At 53.5% G+C, this 21,461-nt stretch overlaps 2 protein-coding genes across 4 annotated transcripts in view; one reads left to right on the forward strand and one right to left on the reverse strand.

Annotated features, from left to right (window-relative positions):
* The window catches only part of LOC105495259 (multiple EGF like domains 8), a 52,917-nt gene extending 46,018 nt beyond the window's left edge, over positions 1-6,899 (forward strand). The window contains exon 41 of one of the 2 annotated variants that reach the window (XM_011764541.3): positions 3,449-6,899. In XM_011764541.3, the coding sequence (XP_011762843.2) occupies positions 3,449-4,717 (1,269 nt within the window). In that variant the 3' untranslated portion in view covers positions 4,718-6,899. The remainder of the gene's footprint in view (positions 1-3,448) is intronic. The other variant, XM_011764542.2, reaches the window with a different exon arrangement.
* A 6,167-nt stretch (positions 6,900-13,066) lies between these two features.
* Positions 13,067-16,275, reverse strand: LOC105495258 (cornifelin). 2 transcript variants are annotated; one of them, XM_011764540.3, is made up of 4 exons: positions 16,156-16,275; positions 14,842-14,955; positions 13,388-13,524; positions 13,067-13,290 (listed from the first exon to the last, which is right to left on the reverse strand). In XM_011764540.3, exons 2-4 carry the CDS (start codon positions 14,951-14,953, stop codon positions 13,201-13,203), a joined length of 339 nt encoding a protein of 112 aa, XP_011762842.1. In that variant the 5' UTR covers positions 14,954-14,955; positions 16,156-16,275; the 3' UTR covers positions 13,067-13,200. The 2 variants fall into 2 exon arrangements, with proteins under 2 accessions (XP_011762842.1, XP_011762841.1); XM_011764539.3 differs by lacking the exon at positions 16,156-16,275 and adding an exon at positions 15,405-15,545.
* Positions 16,276-21,461: the final 5,186 nt, after the last annotated feature.

Consider the following 21,461-nt stretch of genomic DNA (forward strand, 5'->3'; position numbering starts at 1 on the left):
AAAAAAAAAAAAAAAAAAAAAAAAGAAAAAAAAAACAGAAGACAAGGAAATGTATTGACTCTAAGAACTGAGGGTCTGGGGTCTGCCTTCAGGACTGGCTGGATCCAGGTACTCACACAATGCCATCAGGAGTCTCTCTGCATCTTGACTCTGCTTTCCTCTGCATTGGCTTCATTTTCAGGCAGATTCTTCCCAGTTGGCAGACCCCCTCTGATGAACTGAGGCTAGCAGAGATCTCATATCATTTAATACCCAGATTCAAATTCCCCTGGAGTGCATTTCCTTTTCTTCTGCACAGAGGCTCCTGGAGCGCCTGCACTGGCCACCTGGGTGGCTGCTGTGTTCCGGACTTGCCTCTATAATGTCCCAGGCTCCCTCCTCAGAGTGCAGTTCCCGCCACCTCACCCAGCCATCTTCTCTCTCCAGTCCCAGAGGGATGAGAAAGTCCCTTGCTCTCAGTCTCCCTTGCCCATCTATGGAAACATAATAGCTGCAAAGATGCAACTCCACCCCAAATGGCAACAGTTTTACAAGCCTTACTGACCCCTAACATTTCTATCTTGGGCCAGAATTTCTCCTTTTACATTTTATTTTTTTAATTTGTAATTTAATTTAATGTTTTTGGACACAGAGTCTTGCTCTGTTGCCCAGGCTGGAGTGCAGTGGTGTGATCTTTGCTTGCGGCAACCTCCACTTTCTGGGTTCAAGGGATTTTCCTGCCTCAGCTTCCTGAGTGGCTGGGACTACAGGCATGTGCCACCATGCCTGGCTGATTTTCTATATTTGAGTAGAGATGGGGTTTCACCATGTTGCCCAGGCTAATCTCAAACTTCTGAGCTCAGGCAATCCGCCCGCCTTGGCCTCCCAAAGTGCTAGGATTACAGACGTGAGTCACCACACCCAGCCCAGAGTTTCTGCCTTCTTGATAAGGGAAAGGCCTATTGGCTTTTACCAGGGAGTCTCAGAGATTAAATCAGACCTCCTCCTCTACCAGGTCTGTTGGCTGCTCAGAAGTAGTAGTTTTTCTTGTTTGTTTGTTTTTTTTTTGAGACGGAGTCTCACTCTGTCACCAGGCTGGAGTGCAGTGGCGCGATCTTGGCTTGCTGCAACCTCCGCCTCCCAGGTTCAAGGGATTCTCCTGCCTCAGCCTTCTGAGTAGCTGGGACTACAGGCGCATACTACCACGCCTGGCTAATTTTTGTATTTTTAGTAGAGACGGAGTTTCACCATGTTGGCCAGGATGGTCTCAATCTCTTAACCTTATGATCTGCCCACCTTAGCCTTCCAAAGTGCTGGGATCACAGGCGTGAGTCACTGCGCCTGGCCGGTTCTTTTTTTTAATGTATTTATTTTTGAGATAGGGTCTGGCTCTTTCACCCAGGCTGGAGTGCGGTGGTGCGATCTCGGCTCACTGCAACCTCTGCCTCCCCGGTTTCCGTCATTCTCCCACCTCGGCCTCCTGAGTAGCTGGAACTACAAGCATTGCGCTATCATACCTGGCTAATTTTTTTTTTTTTAGAGATGGGGTTTTAACCATGTTGCCCAGGCTAGTCTTGAACTCCTGAGCTCAAGCAATCCACTCACCTTGGCTTCTCAAAGTGTTGGGATTATAGGCATGACCCACCGTGCCTGGTCAGGCTTTTGGGTTTTTTTTTTTTTTTTTTTTTTTTTTTTGATACTGGGCTTACTCTGTCACCCAGGCTAGAGTATAATGGTGCAATCATAGTTCACTGCAACCTTGAACTCCTGAGCTCAAGTGATCCTCCTGCCTCACCCTCCTGAGGAACTGTAACTATAGGTACACACCACCATGCCTGGCTAATTTAAATTTTTTTTTTTAAAGATGGGGGGTCTTACTGTGTTGCCCAGACTGGTCTCGAACTCCTGGGCACAAGCGGCACTCCTGCCTCAGCCTCCCGAAGCAGTGGGATTACAGGCATGAGTCACTGCGTCTGTTTTCTCTTGGTTCTAATAGTGATTGCAGTAATAACTAGAATGCCAGGAGCACCTGCCACAGAGCTGGATGCTGTGCTGTGTAGACAGTGGTGACAGCATAGATGTGAAAGACTTTGCAAGACTGTGCTGGGGCCTCAGTGGGGTACAGACTTAAGAGGAAGACAGATTCAGAGACATCAAATGTCCTAGCTGGGCACAGTGACTCATGCCAGCACTTTGAGAGGCTGAGGCGGGCAGATCACTTGAGGTCAGGAGTTCGAGACCAGCCTGGCCAACATGATGAAACCCCTTCTCTACTAAAAATACAAAAATTAGTTGGGCGTGGTGGCAGGCACCTGTAATCCCAGCTACTCGGGAGGCTGAGGCAGGAGAATTGCTTGAACGTGGGAGGCAAAGGTTGCAGTGAGCCAGGATCACACCACTGCACTCCTGCCTGGGCAACAGAGCAAGACTCTGTCTCAGAAAAAAAAAAAAAAAAGAAGTATCACCCCAGATCAGGTGGTCAGTTAGGCTTGGAGCCTGGAGTGACCCTGATCTGATCTCAGAACTTGAGTGGTTTCCACTAAGCCACAGGAATCTTAGCCGTTATCCATCCAGCCACACATTCATTCAGCACATAGTCATTGAGCACCTAGTATATGGCAAGCACTGTGTGGGTTGCTGGGGACACAGTATGGAACAAAGCAGGCAAATATTCTGTTTTTAGGAGTTTGTATTCTCATGGAGGCATCCAGAAATGAACAAACAAGTCAGATGCTCATGTGTTAGGCAGTGATGAGCGCTAAGGAAAGTTAAGTAGAAAGCAGGGGCTAGGGCTGTTGGGGAGTGGGAATGGTAGACACAGGACACAGTGGCCAGGGAAGGCCTAGGTGAGAAGGAGGCTCTTGAGCAAAGACCTGAAGGAGGCAAGGGGGCCCCACAAGCTGGCACGTGAGAGGAGAACCATGCAGGCAGAGGGTCCATCAGTGCAAAGGCCCCGGGGTGGGAGGACCCCTGGCACAGTATAGAAGCATCCAGGCAGGCGGGCGAGGCTGGCTGACCCTGCGCCAAGTGCCATGCACATGATCTCAGCGGTCCTGTGAGCAAGCCATGGTTACTCCCTATGTGCAGAGCTCATGGGTTAAGTCTGTGTGCTCAGGCTCAGTGAGGTTAAGTCACTAGTCCAAGGCCACACAGCTAGCAAGGAGGTAGAGCCGGAATGCAGCAGTGTTCTTTGTTGCTGTGCCTCAGAGTGCCAGAGGCCTCAGTATCAGGGTGCTCAGGTCACTAGGGTGACACCAGGGGCAGCAGTGCTGGAGTGTCAGGTCCTGGCAAGGTCTACACTGTGGCAGAGAAGGTCCGGGGGTCACAGGGAAGTGACTGGGGCAGTGGGGGTGAGGCCCAGGGCAATGGCTACTTAGCAGTAGGTATAGAGTATTCGTCACTGCTGCTTGGGGGACAGGCTGGCACCGTGCTCAGCCCTGATGGCCACCGCCTCTAACTCTGCCCGCAGTGTGCTAAGTGCCGAGAATCATTCCATGGGAACCCGCTGGGCGGCCAGCAGTGCTACCGCCTCATCTCAGTGGAGCAGGAGTGCTGCCTGGACCCCACGTCGCAGACCAACTGCTTCCATGAGCCCAAGCGCCGGGCATTAGGCCCTGGCCGCACTGTCCTCTTTGGTGTGCAGCCCAAATTCACCAACGTGGACATCCGCCTGACGCTGGACGTGACCTTTGGGGCCGTGGACCTCTATGTCTCCACCTCTTTTGACACCTTCGTGGTCCGTGTGGCCCCTGACACTGGCGTCCATACAGTACACATCCAGGCATCCCAACCCCCACCACCTCCGCCACCCCTTGCAGATGGTGGGCCCCGGGGGGCCGGGGATCCAGGAGGAGCAGGAGCCAGCAGTGGACCGGGCGCCCCAGCAGAGCCACGGGTACGGGAGGTGTGGCCTCAGGGCCTGATTACCTACGTGACAGTGACGGAGCCGTCGGCAGTGCTGGTGGTCCACAGTGTGCGGGACCGGCTGGTCATCACCTACCCGCACGAGCACCATGCCCTCAAGTCGAGCCGCTTCTACCTGCTGCTGCTGGGTGTGGGAGACCCAAGTGGGCCCGGCACCAACGGCTCAGCCGACTCGCAGGGTCTGCTCTTCTTCCGGCAGGACCAGGCCCACATCGACCTGTTTGTCTTCTTCTCCGTCTTCTTCTCCTGCTTCTTCCTCTTCCTCTCACTCTGTGTGCTCCTCTGGAAGGCCAAACAGGCTCTGGATCAGCGGCAGGAGCAACGCCGGCACTTGCAGGAGATGACCAAGATGGCCAGCCGCCCCTTCGCCAAGGTCACTGTCTGCTTCCCACCTGACCCTACTGCCCTGGCCCCCGCCTGGAAGCCAGCTGGGCTCCCACCACCCGCCTTCCGCCGCTCTGAGCCTTTCCTGGCACCCCTGCTGCTGACAGGGGCCGGTGGTCCCTGGGGACCCATGGGAGGGGGCTGCTGCCCGCCAGCCATCCCTGCCACCACTGCTGGGCTGCGAGCTGGGCCCATCACCCTCGAGCCCACAGAAGATGGCATGGCCGGCGTGGCCACCCTGCTGCTCCAGCTGCCTGGCGGGCCCCATGCACCCAACGGCGCCTGCCTGGGGTCAGCCCTCGTCACACTGCGGCACAGGCTGCATGAGTACTGTGGGGGTGGCGGGGTTGCTGGGGGCAGTGGGCATGGGGCTGGTGTGGGCCGGAAGGGACTGTTGAGCCAGGACAACCTCACCAGCATGTCCCTCTGACATGCCAAGGGTCCTCATCCACAGCAGCTGGGTCACCCAGTGGGGCCGCCTTGGACTTGGGGGCCCTTCACCTGGGGGCCCCTGGACACTGTCTCCTTGGAGACCACTGGCTCCCTTCCCTCAGGGGTGCCCCGACGGGGCCTCCTTTGTTCTGCATTCAGCAGCTATTTATTGAGTACCTACTCTGTCAGGCACTGTCATAGGCATGGGGCAAAGCAGGAATGGAGAGACGAGGTTCCCTGATCTCATGGTACTTAGGTTCTAGTGAAGGGAGACAATCAGTTCACACGCACACACCCCACATGCACACACACATGAACACTTGCACATGTGCACACACGAGTAACATGGTTTCAGAGAGGGAGAAGTGCCGTGAGGCCTCCAGAGGACGTGGCAGTGAGGGACGACGGGGTGAAGTCGGCTGGACATTCAGAGAAGCTAGACTGAGAATGCCTGAGAAGAACCAGCCACAGGAAGAGCTTCGGGAAGTGAAGGCAGAGGCCCCGGGGTGGGAGCAGGCTTGTTTTATTGGAAGGACTGGAAAACTGGCAAGTGTGACCCAGATCAAGTGTGAGGAGATGAGACTGGGGACAGGCAGGGGCTGGATCACCCAGGGCCTTGTGGACCCCACACAGGGTTTTGGGTTTTATTCTCAGGGCAACGGGAAGCTGTTGGATGGTTTGATGAAGGGGAGTGACAGGATCCGATGTACCTATTTCAGAATTTAAGAGGGCTGGGTGCGGTGGCTCATGCCTATAATCCCAGCACTTTGGGAGGCCAAGGCGGGCTGATCACAAGGTCAGGAGTTTGAGACCAGCCTGGTCAATATGGTGAAACCCCGTGTCTACTAAAAATACAAAAATTAGCCGGGCGTGGTGGCGCACACCTGTAGTCCCAGCTACTTGGGAGGCTGAGGCAGGAGAATTGCTTGAACCCGGGAGGCAGAGGTTGCAGTGCACTCAGATTGCGCCACTGTACTCCAACCTCGGCGACAGAGTGAGACTCCATCTCAAAAAATTTAAGAGGTCACTTAGTTGTGCTGTGGAGAATGGACTGGAGGGACAAGAGGGGCAGCAGGGATGGTGGACTGGAATAGGGTGGTGGCAATGAGTGAGTCCCGCTCAGATGCAGGATGTGTGTGGAAGAATATAATGATGGTGTGGACGTCAGGGTGAGGGAGGAGACAAATCCACGATGACCCCTAGCTTTGTGGCCTGAACTGTGGATGGCTGAGGGGGTCGTTAATTGAATGGGGGAGAGTGGGGCTTGTGAGGAAGATCAGAGTCTGGTTCTTGACATGAGATGCCCTTCAGACATCTCTTCACTCAGGTCCAACTAGGGATACAGAAACACTGAATATTTCAACAGCAGAAATTGAGTAGGGGGATTGGTAGTGCTGGCGAGGGAAGTGGCTGGGAAGAGACAGATGGCATCATGAGACAGCCTAGAGGTGAGCAGGATCCCCAGGCTGCAGGGACAAAGCTCAGCAGTGGTGTTACCTCACCGGGACCAGGGTCACGCAGCGAATGCTGGAACAACAGAGGCGTGTTCAGGGGGAGCCTCAGAGGGGACAAAACCTCTGCCTGAGATCCCACCCCAGGTGGGCATGGGGGACACTGAGGTTGGGGATGAAAATGCTGGTACCGTCACTGCACAGCCCTGTTCCAGACAGTGCTATCTGGAAGATTTCTGGGCTCTCCCGCGGGGCGACGCCACACCTGAGCCACCTCCTTGGACTCCTGTTCTCTACCCTTTGAGGACCTCCCTCCCTTTGACCCTAGCTGTCTTCTTGAACTTGGGACTCTCCTTTCCCAAGACTTCCATCACTAGCTCCTGGAGAAACTGGACTCTGCATCTTCCCTTCACGTGGAGCCTCAGTGTGAGAGGCCCTGCCAATGCATGCATGTCAGAGGTGGCTGGGACCACATCGGAAGAAGAGGGGAGCGACGAAATTAACAAATAAAAAGTATGGGCAAGACCCAGGTGTCTGAGTGCATCTGCACATGTCTCAGGAGGGCTGGCTCTCAACTCTGATGCAGCCCTGAACACTGAATAACTTGGATAATTGCCCTTATGATGGTACCACTTCCAAGCTGGGATGGCTTTGTTCCTGACTGCCCCTCCTAAAGGCGGAAGGGGGAAGGGTCTGCCACAACAGAAGCATAATAAATACCAATAAACAGCTCTTGTTTCCCAGAAGGGATGCGCCGAGGGGAGACGTGGGCAGTGGCTTTTGACCCTTCCCTAGATCTTCCTCAGGGAGACCCCAGTTTGGCTCAGGAGGGGAAATAGGCTGCCTTGGTCCCAGCTACGGCTTTTTGTTGTTTTGCTTTTTGAGCGGACAGAGTCTCACTCTGTCGCCCAGGCTAGTGTGCAGTGGTGTGATCTTGGCTCACTGCAACCTCCATATCCCAGGTTCAAGTGATTTGTGTGCCTCAGCCTCCCAAGTAGCTGGGATTACAGGCATGTGCCACCATGCCTGGCTAATTTTTTTATATCTTTAGAGGAGACAAGGTTCACCGTGTTGGCCAGGCTGGTCTCAAACTCCTGACCTCAAGTGATCTGCCTACCTTGGCTCCCAAAGTGCTGGGATTACAGGCATGAGCCACCGCACTTGGCCTTGGTTTTTTGTTTGTTTGTTTGTTTGTTTTTGACACAGGGTGTCTCTTTTTCTGTGACACAGGCTGGAGTGAAGTGGTGCAATCATTGCTCACTGAAGCCTCAGCTTCCTGGGCTCAAGCGATCCCCCCACTTCAGCCTCCCAAGTAGCTAGAACTACAGACGTGTACCACCTCACCCAGCTAATTTTTGTAATATTGGTAGAGATGAGGTTTCACCATGTTGCCCAGGCTGGTCTTGAATTCTGGAGCTCAAGTGATCCTCTCCCACCTTGGCCTCCCAAAGTGTTGGGATTATAGGTGTGAGCCACCATGCCTAACTCAGGCACAGATTTTATTCCAGGCCCTGATAGAAGGGTTCGAACCAGACAGGGCCGAGAATGAAATGAGACCCTAGAACAATGAGCTTTCTCTACTTTGATGAGAGTCATAGCCAAAACTGAAAGCATTGTGAGAGCTGCTTTACCTGGTATGCACCTGGGCAAACAAAAGCCCTGATTCCTCCCAGGTGGGAGCTGGAGATCCCTCCATCAGCCTCAGCAGCGTAGGCATCTTGCTGGGTGTGTTAAACAATGTAATCTTTTCTGCACAACCCCGCTCCTAAGTGCAAGCTGGTTGCTTCATCAGGTGCTCAGCAGAGGAGGACGATGTGTTGGACTCAGAGGGTGTGTGAGTCTCCGTTATGGGCCAGGAATAACACGGTATTTTCTTTTTTCTTTTTTTTTTCGGAGATGATCTTGCTTTATCACTCAAGCTGGAGTGCAATGATGTGATCTTGGCGCACTGTAGCTTCAACCTCCTGAGAAGACGATTTGCACCATGACTGGGCCTTTTCTCTGGGATGCATAGCCACGCTCCCTGACTCTCACAAATGCCCTATGGTACGTGTTCCTCCCTCCACGTCAGCCCTCCACTATCACTTCTGCCTGCACATACCTGAGTGCAAGTGGCATATGTTGAGGTGGGAGAGAGTCTGGGCATGGAAGGCTGGATGCCTGAGTTCTAGGCTATGTGTGGCTCCCAACCCCTTGGGGATTTCAGGGATAGAGGGAATATTTTACTGAGAGCCTACAGCCCTCCAGACACTGTGCTGGGTGCTTGATGTGAGTCTTAATCTTCCTGTCATCACTGGGAGGTGCTGGCTTGGTTTTCCATTTTGCCCATTCAAAAGCTCTGTTGCCTAAGAACTCAGGGCTAATTAAGAGACGAGCCACTCACAAGCCTGTCTCCGTTGCCCCACACATTACCTCCAAAGTTGCTTCCCTTTTCTAAGCCAGTGTCTTCTGATTGCCTACAATGGGCCCCGCATTGTGCTGGGAGCTGGGGACAGAGTAGTGAACAAGGTCTCTGCCCTCATGGAGCTGATAAGCCAGTGTGGTGCCCAATAAAAAGTAAATGATGCTGGATGCTGGAAAGTGATAGAAAAGGTAGTGAGAGAGCAGGGGGTTGGCACTGCTTTTTTTTTTCTTCTTTTTTTGAGACGGAGTTTTGCTCTTGTTGCCCAGGCTGAAGTGCAATGGCGCGGTCTCTGCCTCCCGGGCTCAAATGATTCTCCTGCCTCAGCCTCCCAAGTAGCTGGGATTATAGGTGCCTGTCACCATGCCTGGCTAATTGTTGTATTTTTAGTAGAGACAGGGTTTTACTATGTTGGCCAGGCTGGTTGTGAACTCCTGACCTCAAGTGATTCACGCACCACGGCCTCCCAAAGTGCTGGGATTACAGGCTTGAGTCACCGCGCCTGGCCTGGGACTTGCTATTTAACATAGGTGGGATGGGAAGGCCTCTCTCGTAAGATGACACATGAGCAGCAATGAGGGAGTGAGCCAGAGGGACATCTGAGGGAGGAGCATTCCAGGCTGAGGGAACAGCCAGTGCAAAGGCCCTGAGGTTGGAGTGTGCCTGACATTTCAGAGAAACAAGACTCATGTGGTTGGCGCAGAGAGGGAATAAGGGGAGACAGGCAGACAAGGTCACAGAGGGAACAAGAGCCATATCCTGCAGGTCCCTGCACCACGGTGAGGACTCAAGCTTCCACTCTGTCAGGGATGGCACCATGGGAGGATTCTGAGCCTGGGAGGAATGGGCTCTGATGTAGGTGTTCACAGGATTCCCCTGGGAGGAAGAGGCTAAAGGGGTAGAAGAGGCTAAAGGGGTAGAAGAGGGTGGGAAGCCCAGTGAGGAAGCCCCTGTGTCCGTATTGAAGAGGAGAGTGGCTGGAACAAGGTCGGGATAGCAGAGCAGGGAGAAGTGGTGAGATTCTGGATATATTCTGAAGGGAGAACCAGCAGCATTTGTTGACAGATTGGACACTGGGTGAGAGAGAAAGTGACTGAGCAACGGAACGGGTAGAGTTTGCTGTTTCCTGGCATGGCAAAGACTAGGCGGTTTGGGGATTGGGGTACCTCAGCAGCTAGGTTTTATATATGTTAGATTTGAGATGGTTCTTAGATATCCCGAGGGAAGATGTCACTCAATGAGTGGATACAGCTCCAGAGAAAGAGAGAGAGAGAGAACAGCAAATAATAGTAATATATTAATATTAGAATAGGCCGGGCATGGTGGCTCATGCCTGTAATCCCAGCACTTTGGGAGGCTGAGGCAGGCGGATCATGAGGTCAGGAGATCGAGAGCATCCTGGCTAACACGGTGAAACCCCATCTCTACTAAAAATACAAAAACATTAGCCGGACGAGGTGGCGGGCGCCTGTAGTCCCAGCTACTCGGGAGGCTGAGGCAGGAGAACGGCGTAAACCCGGGAGGCGGAGCTTGCAGTGAGCTGAGATCCGGCCACTGCACTCCAACCTGGGCGACAGAGCAAGACTCTGCCTCAAAAAAAAAAAAAAAAAAAAAAAAAAATTAGAATAGTTGCTATATTATACATATTATAATAACAATGATTTTGGCCAGGTGTGGTGGCTCGCCCCTGTAATCCCAGCACTTTGATAGGCCAAGATAGGCGGATTGCTTGAGGTCAGGAGTTTGAGACCAACCTGGGCAACATGGTGAAACACTGTCTTTACTAAAAATAGAAAAATTAGCCAGGCATGGTGGCACACGCTTGCAATCCCAGCTACTTGTGGGGCTGAGACACGAGAATTGCTTGAACCCAGGAGGTAGAGGTTGCAGTGAGCTGAGATGGTGCCACTGCACTCCAGTTTGGGTGACAGAACGAGATTGTCTTAAGAAAACAAAAAACAATGATTTTGTTTTGTTTTGAGACAGGGTCTTTCTCTGTTACCTGGGCTGGAGTGCAGTGGCGTGATCACAGTTCACTGCAGCGTTGACTTTCTGAACTCAAGCGATCCTCCTACCATAGCCTCCAGAGTAGTTGGAACTATAGGTGTGAGCCACATGCCCAGCTAACTTTTTTTTTTTTGAGACGGAGTCTCGCTCTGTCACCTAGGCTAGAGTGCAGTGGCGTGATCTCGGCTCACTGTAAGCTCCGCCTCCTGGGTTCACGCCATTCTCTTGCCTCAGCCTCCTGAGTAGCTGGGACTACAGGCGCCCGCCACCATGTCCCGCTAATTTTTTGTATTTTTAGTAGAGACGGAGTTTCACTGTGTTAGCCAGGATGGTCTCTATCTGCTGACCTCGTGATCCGCCCGCCTCAGCCTCCCAAACTGCTGGGATTACAGGCGTAAACCACCAAGCCCAGCCTTGCCCAGCTAATTTTAAGAAATTTTTTCTTTTTCTTATTTTTTTCTTAGACAGGGTCTCATCCTGTGAGCTCATTGCAGCCTTCACCTTCTGGGCTCAAGTGATCATCCTGTCTTAGCCTCTCAATTAGCTGGGACTTCAGGTGCACGTCACCAGGCCCAGCTAATTTATTTATTTATTGATTGAGAAGGAGTCTTGCTCTGTCATCCAGGCTGGAGTGTTGTGGTGCAATCTCGGCTCACTGCAAATTCTGCCTCCCGGGTTCAAGTGATTTTCCTGCCTCAGCCTCCTGAGTGCTGGGATTATAGGCACCCACCACCATGCCTGGCTAATTTTTGTTTTTTTTTTAGTAGAGACGGGGTTTTGCCATGTTGGCCGGGCTGGTCTTGCACTCCTGACCTTAGGTGATCCAACTGCCTCTGCCTCCCAAAATACCGGGATTACAGGCATGAGCCAGCACGCCCAGCCTCATGCCTGGTTAATTTTTGTGTATTTTTTGTAGACACAGTTTTGCCATGTTGCCCAGGCTGGTCTCGAATTCCTGGGCTCAAGCGATCCTCCTGCCTCAGCCTCCCAAAGTGCTGGGATTACAGGCGTGACTGCTCCTGGCTCAAAAATTTTTCGTAGAGATGTCTCGCTGTGTTGCCCAGGCTGGTCTCCAAATCCTGGCCTGAAGTGATACTCCTGCCTCAGCCATCCCAAAACATTGAGATTAGAGGCAGGAGCCACCACATCCAGCCCACAGTGATTTGAGTTCACATTTTGGCCTTTCCCTCTATTCCATCTCTTGTTCTCACAATAGCCATATGACATGCTAGGGATTGTTAGCCCCAGAGGGGGAATCAGGTTCAGAAAGGTTTATGAATTCACTAAGATAACACAGCTAAATGTTGAGGAGTCAAGATTAGATCCCAGGTCTGTCCAATTTTGAGACCTGAACATTTTTTGATCTGCTGTTGGTTGCTTTTGCAGGAAAGAGCATTGATTGAAGTAGACAGTTCCTAAAAGTTCCTTTTTAGGCCAGGCGCGGTGGCTCATGTCTGTAATCCCAGCACTTTGGGAGGCCACGGTGGGAGGATCACCTGAGGTCAGGAGTTCAAGACCAGCCTGACCAACATGGAGAAACCCCCCTCTCTACCAAAAATGCAAAATTAGCTGGGGATGGTGGCGCATGCCTGTAATCCCAACTACTCGGGAGGCTGAGGCAGGAGAATCGCTTGAACCCAGGAGGCGGAGGTTGTGGTGAGCTAAGATCACGCCATTGCACTACAGCCTGGGCGACAAGAGCGAAATTACGTCTCAAAAAAAAAAAAAAAAAAAAAGAAGAAGAAGAAGGAGCCGGGCGCGGTGGCTCACGCCTGTACTCCTAGTACTTTGGGAGGCCAAGGCAGGCAGATCACGAGGTCAGGAGATCGAGATCATCCTGGCTAACACGGTGAAACCCTGTCTACTAAAAATACAAAAAAAAATAAATATTAGCCGGGCGTGGTGGCGGGCGCCTGTAGTCCCAGCTACTCGGGAGGCTGAGGCAGGAGAATGGTGTGAACCCGGGAGGCAGAGCTTACAGTGAGGCGAGATCGCGCCATTGCACTCCAGCCTGGGCAACAGAGTGAGACTCCGTCTCAAAAAAAAAAGAAAAAAGAAAAAAATAAAAAAATATTCCTTTTTAGCTCCAGAGAGCCTTAAGCTTGGAAGTTCTCTGCTTTGGAGACAAAAGTCGCCGACGCCTGTTCGAATTGTGTGCAGGCCAAACAGTCCATAGGCATGGAGCAAGCAAGGGCGCTCTCCTGTGTTGTTCCTTTGAACTTCAGTGCCCCCGCCCTCCCAAGACTGACTTTCTGGTTTTGCTTATTTTCAGAGTGCAGGCAGCTTCACGCAGGGAGTCTGCAGCTAAAGCGTTAGTGGTTTTACTTTGTTAAGGTGAGGGCGCCTGGGGTTTGGGAGGGATAACTTGCCAAAGTCACACACTGCCTGGCGGGGTCACACGTAGGCATCTGTAGTGTCCCCACCTCTCTCACCAATCCTCTCTCTCCACCCAGATTCCTACCCTGGGACAAAATGGATGTAGGCGGAGTTGGTTTTCAGGTTTTTATTGTGGGTGTATTTCTGGCAGCGAGACAGGGGTGGTGAGGCAGTCCCTCCCAGGAGTGGCCAGATAAGGCCAGAGGTGAGACTGGTGGAAAAGGACGGGGAAGACAGGGAACTTCCTTACTCTCGGATCTTCAGCTCCCGCGCCATCTGGCAGAGTGCGCAGGGCAGACAAAAGGTGAGGGCCGCCCAGTCGTGCCCGACGGAGCCCTAGAGGGTGGGAGAGAGCGGTCAGGAGCCCTACCGTGGGTCCCAGGAGGCCAGTCCCCAGCTCCCTGCTCCCGCGGGTCCCCAGTCCCGCGCGCACCTGAATGTGGTAGCGCTCCCGCATGCCGGTGCGGATGGAGTGCAGGCCTCCGGGCAGGTAGGGCGCGCAGCAGCACTCGCCGAAGTCGTCGGAGATGCGGCAGGCGAGGCACAGAGGAGCAAAAGTGCCGCACAGACCTGGGTGGGGCGTAGGCGGTCAGGGGCGGGCCAGCCGGGGCCTCCCAACGGCTCCGCCCCGGGGAGGGGCACGGCTGATTAGTCGCAGAGGGGCATGAGGGTCCCAGCCAAGGAGAGGTCCCGGAGGGAATTAGTCCAAGGAGAGGATGGCTTAGCGATTGGAAGATAGGGTTTTTCTTTTTCTTCTTCTTCTTCCTCTGTTTTTAGAAATTGGAGGCCGCGCGCGGTGGCTCACGCCCGTAAGCCCAGCACTTTGGGAGGCCGAGGCGGGAGGATCACAATGTCAGGGGTTTGAGACCAACCTGGCCAACATGGTGAAACCACGTCTCTACTAAAAATACAAAGATTAGCCGGGCGTGGTGGTGTGCGCCTGTAATCTCAGCTACTTGGGAGGCTGAGGCAGGAGAATTGCTTGAACCTGGGAGGCGAAGGTTGCAGTGAGCCTAGACTGTGCCATTGCATTCCAGCCTGGGCGACAGAGCAATACTCCGTCTCAAAAAAAAAAAAAAAAAAAAAAAGAAAAAGAAAAAGAAAAAGAAAAGAAAAAAAGAAAGAAAGAAAACTAAATTAAAGTCACGCTCTGTCATCCAGGCTGGAGTGCAATGGTGTGATCACACGGCTCACTGTAGCCTCGATCTGCTGTGCTCAAACAATCCTCCCGCCTCAGCCTGCCGAATGGCTTGGGACTACTGGTGTGTGCCACTACCCCTGGCTAATTTCATTTTTTATTTTTATTTTTTTGAGATGGAGTCTCACACTGTTGCCCCGACTGGAGTGCAGTGGCGCAATCTTGGCTCACTGCAACCTCTGTCTCCCGGGTTCAAGCAATTTTCTGCCTCAGCCTCCCGAGTAGCTGAGTTTACAGGCGCCCGCCACCACACCCGGTTAATTTTTTGTATTTTTAGTAGAGACGTGGTTTCACCATCTTGGCCAGACTGGTCTTGAACTCCTGACCTCGTGATCCACCTGCCACGGCCTCCCAAAGTGTTGGGATTACAGGCGTGAGCCAGTGCACTGGGCCAGGAGTTATGGTTTGAAGAGGGAGCTGGGCGTCACAGTGAGGAAAGCTAAGAGTGCAAGGGGGAGGTTGAGGGCCCGAGAAGTTGAGTGTAGGAAGGCATGAGGTAGTATCCTAGGGAGTGTTGGGAGTCTGAGGAAAGGGTGAGTGTTAAAGAGTGGGAATTCCGAGTCCAAGGAAGGGAGGTGGGAGTGGGGTTAGCAAGCGGTGGGAGGAGGTTGGAGGTTGAGCTTCCCTCTCCTAATTTCCCCCAAACCCGCCTTCCACTGGGCCTGGAGAGGGAGCAGGCAGGCACTCACAGACAGGCATGTCGTTGCAGCAGTCCGTGAGACCTGTGTGCCAGTCACTGAGCTGGGTCTGGTAGCAGCTGGTGGTGGCGCACTGGGGCTGACTGGTCACGGGGTAGGACATAGCTGCAGAGGTGGGAGGGTAGGGGTCAGCTGGCAGCCTCGCAGCACCTCCTGCGCCCTGCACTTCTGCCACCCTTCCCTCTGCCGGGCAGTCTGGGCGGGGCCACCAGGCCGCCCACTGAAGGGGCACCACTGTGCCTCCCCCTTCCCTTCTGCCACATCTGGGTACCGGCAACCCCAGTCTGTCCCTGTTGCTACTGGGTCCTGCACGTCTGGTTAGGCTGGGGGTGGGGGTCTCCTGCACATCCGAGGAAGGGTGGGAACCACATCTGGGTGGGGCCTGGCAGTGCCTCCTCCTCCTCCATGTCTGGGCCTGGGTTCTGGGTTGCAGCATTTCTGGGGCCTCTGGGGTGGAAGCAGGCGCCGTCTGTCTTCGAAGCAAGGGTGCCCAGGGGAGGGAGGCGGCCAGGTTCCAGTACTGAGAGGGTTGCTGGTCCACCCAGTGATCCCACCTTTGCCTTTCACGTTGTCGTGCATCTCAAACTGCATCTTGCTGGCCCTGAGGAGGTGGCGTTGGGGACGGCAGAAGTGGCTGCAGCGACAGTGGCAGAGTCTGTCCAAGGGACACTGGATACTGGGGAGGTGGGGGCAAGGGACTGGGGCACCGGGGGCTGGGCTCTCAGGGGTAGAGGAGCTGGGGAGAAAGAGGCCAAGTCAGCCTGCTGGCCAGGAGAGACAAGGAGTAGGGAATGGATAGGGTGGGGGCGAGAAACTCGCCCATTGCTTTCCAACTGCCCGACAGATGGCAGAGGACCCTCCCCATACCCGAGGTAGAGCTTGAGAGAGAGTAAGAAATGGAGATGGACAGAGTCAGAGACAAGGGGAGAAATATCAGAGCCAGGTGCCCACAGAGATGTCACCAGTAACGCCCACATGTGCCCAGCACTTTGACTCCTCTGCAAGCCCATCTCACAGATGAACACTGAGGCTCAGAGACATGAGGAGGAACACCCCGCGTCTGACGGCCCAGGCCAAGGGGGTTCATAGAGGTGATGCTGGGCCACAGGACTTCTAAATTCAGCTCAGCCCACCCCAGTTAAGAAGGAGGGATTTGGGGGCATTGGGAAGGACAGAGATGTCCTGAGAGACAGACATTCAGAGATACGAAAGGAGACAGAGTGATATGAGTGGGATGAGGAGGAGGGAGATCAGAGCAGAGGCACCCAACTTCAAAGAAGAGGGCTGTAGAGGGGTTGCTCCTACCTGCAGGACCGTGAGGCAGTGATGGAGACAGAGGTGTGGAGACACAGGCACTGACTTCTCCCTCTCAGCCCAGAGCCACTTATATGGGCGGCCACACAGCCCTGGGCGGGGCTCTGACAGAGGTGCCCAGGGAGCCAAGCCGGTCTGGTCGACCCTCTCCCCGAACTGGGATTTCCCGCCCTCCCTCTCCACTCCCATCACCCCACTTCCCCTCCTGCTTCAGCTCCCAGGACTGAGGGGAGAGAAGGCGGCAGGGTGGGGTGGGGTAGAGGTGTGGGGGGCCACAGCTGCGTCAATGTGCAGAGACCAAAAGAGAGGGAGAGACAGAAACACAGTGTCAGAAGGGCAGGCAGGGAAGTCCCTCTAGACAGAAGGGAGAGACACAGGAAGATGTAGAGGGATGGAGAGGTGCCAAGAAACAGGAGCACAAAAATGTGAAAAGAAATAACAAGAAGAGGGGAGATGGGCCAGGTATGGTGGCTCTCGCCTGTAATCCCAACACTTTGGGAGGCTGAGGTGAGAGGATCGCCTGAGCGTAGGAGTTGGAGACCAGCCTGGGCAACATGGGGAGACCCCATCTCTACAAAAAATACAAATAAAATTAGCCGGGCATGGTGGCATGTGCCTGTAGTCCCAGCTACTTGAGAGGCTGAGGCAGGAGGATTGCTTGAGTCCAGAAGGTTGAGTCTGCAGTGAGCCGTGTTCCTGCCACTGCACTCCAGCCTCAGTGACAGAGCGAGACCCTGTCTCAAAAAAAAAATGGGGAGATGGGAGACAGAAGAGAGATGGAGATGGAAAAGTGGAGAGGCAGGTGGGGGAATCACTGAACAGGCTTAGAGGGTAGGGAAATGGGGAGAGGTGATGGGTGGGGAGAGAGAAAGGCCAGGTGGAGTGCGAGAGAGTGCTGTGTGGGGCTCCCCTTTCAGGGTCTCTCATCAGACTCTCAGTGATGTCCCCACTTTCCTGGGAGAGGGGGACAATGTCCTCCCCATTCAAGCCAGGAGACACATGGGGGGCAGTGTGTTTTGGGGAATGACTCATGTTGGAACCAAAGTAAATAAACACACCTCACCCCAGCTCCAAATTGGGAAGGGAGGAGGGTGGGAACTGAAAAGCCGCAGTTCCTGAAGGACATGGACGTCACCCGGGACTCCTGGGTCCTAATGGAGCAAAGGACTGGGGGCTTGGACCCTGAGGTCTGAGGGAGGAGGGGCTGGGGCCCCGGACTCCCATGTCTCATGAGACCAGGAGCACATCCCTCAGTAAGGTAGGGGTCCTGGGATTCCACACTGCTGGGCTCCTGAGCAGGGAAGGAGCTGGGGGCCTGGATGCCTGAGTCGCCAAAGTCTCCCCTCAACAGGCCTGACGGGGTTGGGAGGTGACTCAGTGAGGGAAGCAGTGTTAGAGCTGGGTGGGGTTCTCAGCACGGGTGTCACCCCAAAAATGTAGGAGGTACTAGAAAACTGGGGTGTCACCTGCAGAGAAGGTGGTGTCATCACCCTACGGTATGGGGTGATGGCAGGTGGATCGCCCTGCTAGCCTGGGATCCGAGGTATCCCCTCCCTGCCTCCAACACATTAGGACCCAAGCCTTGGTCTCCCAGCACCACCCAGAGGGTTGAGTCTCCTTGTCCCCAGAACTCCTGGCAGCGCTCACTGTCTTGCCGGTGCACGTCCATCATTGGCCCTGGAGCCTGGATGTCTGGGGAACATCTCCTTCCCACTTGTGTCCTAACATCCCTGTCTCCCCATCTCTGAATCTTTGTCTCTCACCCTGCATCTTCACCTTTCCAGCTGTGAATCTCTCTTTCTTTCCTCATCTCTGCAAATCTCTTTCCAAATCTCTGTCTCTCCATCTCTGGGTCCCTCTCCTTCCAGGCTCTGTGTCTCTATGCCCTTATCCCAGGGTCTCTGTCTCCTAAGTCAAAATCTCTTCTGAATCTCGCTTCCCATCTCTCTTCATCTCCAGAACTGCCCCGTGGAGGCAGCCACAGGGCCCCATCCCCCCTGCTGTCCAGACTAAGGGTGCAGGTGACTCAAGGTCAGTCATCTCCGAGGACCCTAGGGCTCCCAGGATGACACTCTGAGTTGTCCTCAAGTTTCCTCTCTCACTCCTGACACAGCCTGGGGGCCCCAATTAGATCTAGCAATTCATGCAGGTGAGGAAATAGAGACTGGGGAAGCTGTGAGGTGGCCTGCTTGGGGGCGAGGAGGGCCGTGAGCAGGAGGAGGAGCTCCTGGGGGGCTGAGGAGTGATGGTGGCCCAGTCACCAGGCATCGGCCTACATCCTCCTCAAACAGGGTTGCCACATAAAATACAGGATGTCCTGTAAAATCTGAAATTCAGATAAGCAACAAACAGTTTTTTTTTAGTATAAGTATGTTTCATGCAGTATTTGGGACATATTTATACTAAAAAAGTATTTGTTATTTATCTAAAATTCAAATTAAATTGGGCTTCCTATAGTTTTATTTGCTAAATCTGGAACCCTACCATCAAAGACAGAGGAATCCAGGACTCCGGCCCCCTCTTTTCGCAGAATCTAGGAGTCCAGGCCCCAGCCTTCCATCCTCAGGATCTGAGAGTCCAGGTCCCAATCCTCCTCTTCCCCCTTAGAAGGAATGGGGCACCCAACCCCCTCCTCCTTTGGAAATACAGGAGTCCAGGCTCCCAGGCCCTTTCTCCCCAGAACCCAGGCATCCAGACCAGGTCTGAGTCCAGTTGCCCAACATGGGTCAGTCATCACTTGGGTTTCACAAGGTGGGTTGTGCCATCTGTGGCCCTGGTGGAACCGGTCGGGCTGAGCGGACAAGTGGGGTGGCCCCCCTTCCCATCCTCAACCTGCTGTTTCCTTGAGGGCCAGCCCAGCGGGGCTGGGAGCGGAACAGGAGGGACTTGGGGAGCTCTGGGTGTGCCCCTGTGTTTCTGTGTGTTGTGTCTCTGTGTGTGGTTGTGACCAATTTTCATGACAATCCCTGACTATCATGATGTGTCTCTGTGCTTTTTCTGTGGTCTGTGGTGTGATATGAGAGGGTCTCTTCTATTTGTGTGTCTGTATTGCCCTCCTGTGAGTCCACACACTGCGCTGCCGTTTGGGTGTGTTCGCAGTTACTGTGATTCTGTAATTCTGGTGGATTAAGGCAGCAATTATTTATTGAATGGTAGCCTTATGTGATGGACTCTGGAGCCAGAAAGCCTGGGAAAGCCTGGGTTCAAATTCTTTTTTTTTTGAGACCGAGTTTCGCTCTTGTTTCCCAGGCTGGAGGGCAATGGTGAGATCTCAGCTTACCGCAACCTCCACCTCCCAGGTTCAAGCAATTCACCTGCCTCAGCCTCCCGAGTAACTGGGATTACAGGCGTGCGCCACCATGCCCGGCTAATTTTTTGCATTTTTAGTAGAGACAGGGTTTCTCCATGTTGGCAGGCTGGTCTTGAACTTTCAACCTCAGGTGATCCACCTGCCTCGGCCTCCCAAAGTGCAGGGATTACAGGCGTGAGCCACCACGCCCAGCCTCAAATTCTTTTTTTATTGAGACAAAGTCTCACTCTGTTGTCCAGGCTGGAGTGCAGTGAGTGGGAGGACTCCCTGCAGCCTTGACCTCCCTGACTCAAGCCTCCTGAGTAGCTGGGACCACAGGTGTGCACCACCATGCCAGCTAATTTCTAAAACTTTTTTGTAGCGACAGAGTCTTGCTATGTTGCCCAGGCTGGTCTCAAACTCCTGGGCCCAAGCAATCCTTCTGCTTCTGCCTCCGAAAGTGTTGAGATTAAAGGCATGAGCCACTGTGCCCAGCCTGGGTTCAAATTCTGACTGCTGGCTGGGCATGGTGGCTCACACCTGTAATCCCAGCACTTTGGGAGGCTGAGGCAGGCAGGTCACTTGAGGTCAGGAGTTCAAGACCAGCCTGGTCAATATGGTGAAACCCTGTCTCTAGTAAAAACACACACAAAAAATTAGCTGGGTGTGGTGGCATGTGCCTGTAGTCCCAGCTATTCGGGAGGTTGAGGCAGGAGAACTGCTTGAACCCAGGAGGCGGAAGTTGTAGTGAGCTGAGATCGCACCATTGCACTCCAGCCTGGGTGACAGGACAAGTCTCCATCTAAAAAAAAAAAAAACAAAAAAACAAAAAACCCACCAAATTCTGACTGCCTGTCAGTGGCTGTGAAACCTTGGACGAGTCACTAAACTTCTTTGGATCTCAATTTTCCCACCTATAAGATGGGTTGTTGCAAATAAGGTTGTTGAGAGCATTAAATAAAAAGTGTGGCTGGGCGCGGTGGCTCACGCCTATAATCCCAGCACCTTGGGAGGCTGAGGTGGGCGGATAACCTGAGGTCAGGAGTTCATGACCAGCCTGGCCAAGATGGTGAAACCCCATCTCTACTAAAAATACAAAAACTAGCCGGCCGTGGTGGTGTGTGCCTGTAGTCCCAGCCACTTGGGAGGCTGGGCCAGGAGAATTGCTTGAACCCAGGAGGCAGAGATTGCAGTAAGCTGAGATCCCGCCACTGCACTCCAGCTTGGGCAACAGAGTGAGACACCATCTCAAAAAAAAAAAAAAAAAAAAAAAGTGCTTGGAATTGTGCCTGTCACATAGGAAACATTTTTTGTTGTTGCTGCTGATGACGATGATGTGTTCTTCTGGTTGCCGGGGATACAGTAGGGAATTAACCCAGGTCTTTGCTCAGTTCCTTCTGGTAGGAGCTGGATGAGTGGCCTCTCAGTGACTGGTCATGTAATTTCATCGCTGGGGTGTCTGTTTTTTTTTTTTTTTTTGAGACGGAGTCTCACGCTGTTGCCCAGGCTGGAGTGCAGTGGCGCGATCTCGGCTCACTGCAAGCTCCGCCTCCCGGGTTCCCGCCATTCTCCTGCCTCAGCCTCCTGAGTAGCTGGGACTACAGGCGCCCACCACCGCGCCCGGCTAATTTTTTTGTATTTTTAGTAGAGACGGGGTTTCACTGTGGTCTCGATCTCCTGACCTTGTGATCCGCCCGCCTCGGCCTCCCAAAGTGCTGGGATTACAGGCTTGAGCCACCGCGCCCGGCCGGGGTGTCTGTTTTGCATGTGGAATAGGATATTTCTTGTGTGCTGTGATCACGGGTGATTCTGTGATTGTGTGCCTGTATTTGTGTTTGTGCTTGTAGGTGATTGTATTACTGTGTGTGTGTGATTCTTTGTGTGGGTGTAAATGCAAGATCAAATCTAACACAAACTGTGAAGGCACACGTTTGGTGTGATCTTGCATTTCTGACTGCGGTGCTGGCAGTGTGTCTGTAATTGGACTCTTGAGAACCCTTCTCTCAGC

The sequence above is a fragment of the Macaca nemestrina genome, chromosome 20, assembly GCF_043159975.1.
Source record: "Macaca nemestrina isolate mMacNem1 chromosome 20, mMacNem.hap1, whole genome shotgun sequence".
NCBI lineage: Eukaryota > Metazoa > Chordata > Mammalia > Primates > Cercopithecidae > Macaca > Macaca nemestrina.

What these genes read in the sequence shown, in the direction of transcription:
- LOC105495258 (XM_011764539.3), bottom strand. Translation starts at nt 15,441, where the DNA reads ATGCAGTTTGAGATGCACGACAACGTGAAAGGCAAAG. An exon ending in CTGCAACGACATGCCTGTCT is followed by an intron (nt 13,525 to 14,841) that starts GTGAGTGCCTGC and finishes CGCCCCACCCAG; the next exon opens with GTCTGTGCGGCACTTTTGCT. An exon ending in GGGAGCGCTACCACATTCAG is followed by an intron (nt 13,291 to 13,387) that starts GTGCGCGCGGGA and finishes CCCACCCTCTAG; the next exon opens with GGCTCCGTCGGGCACGACTG.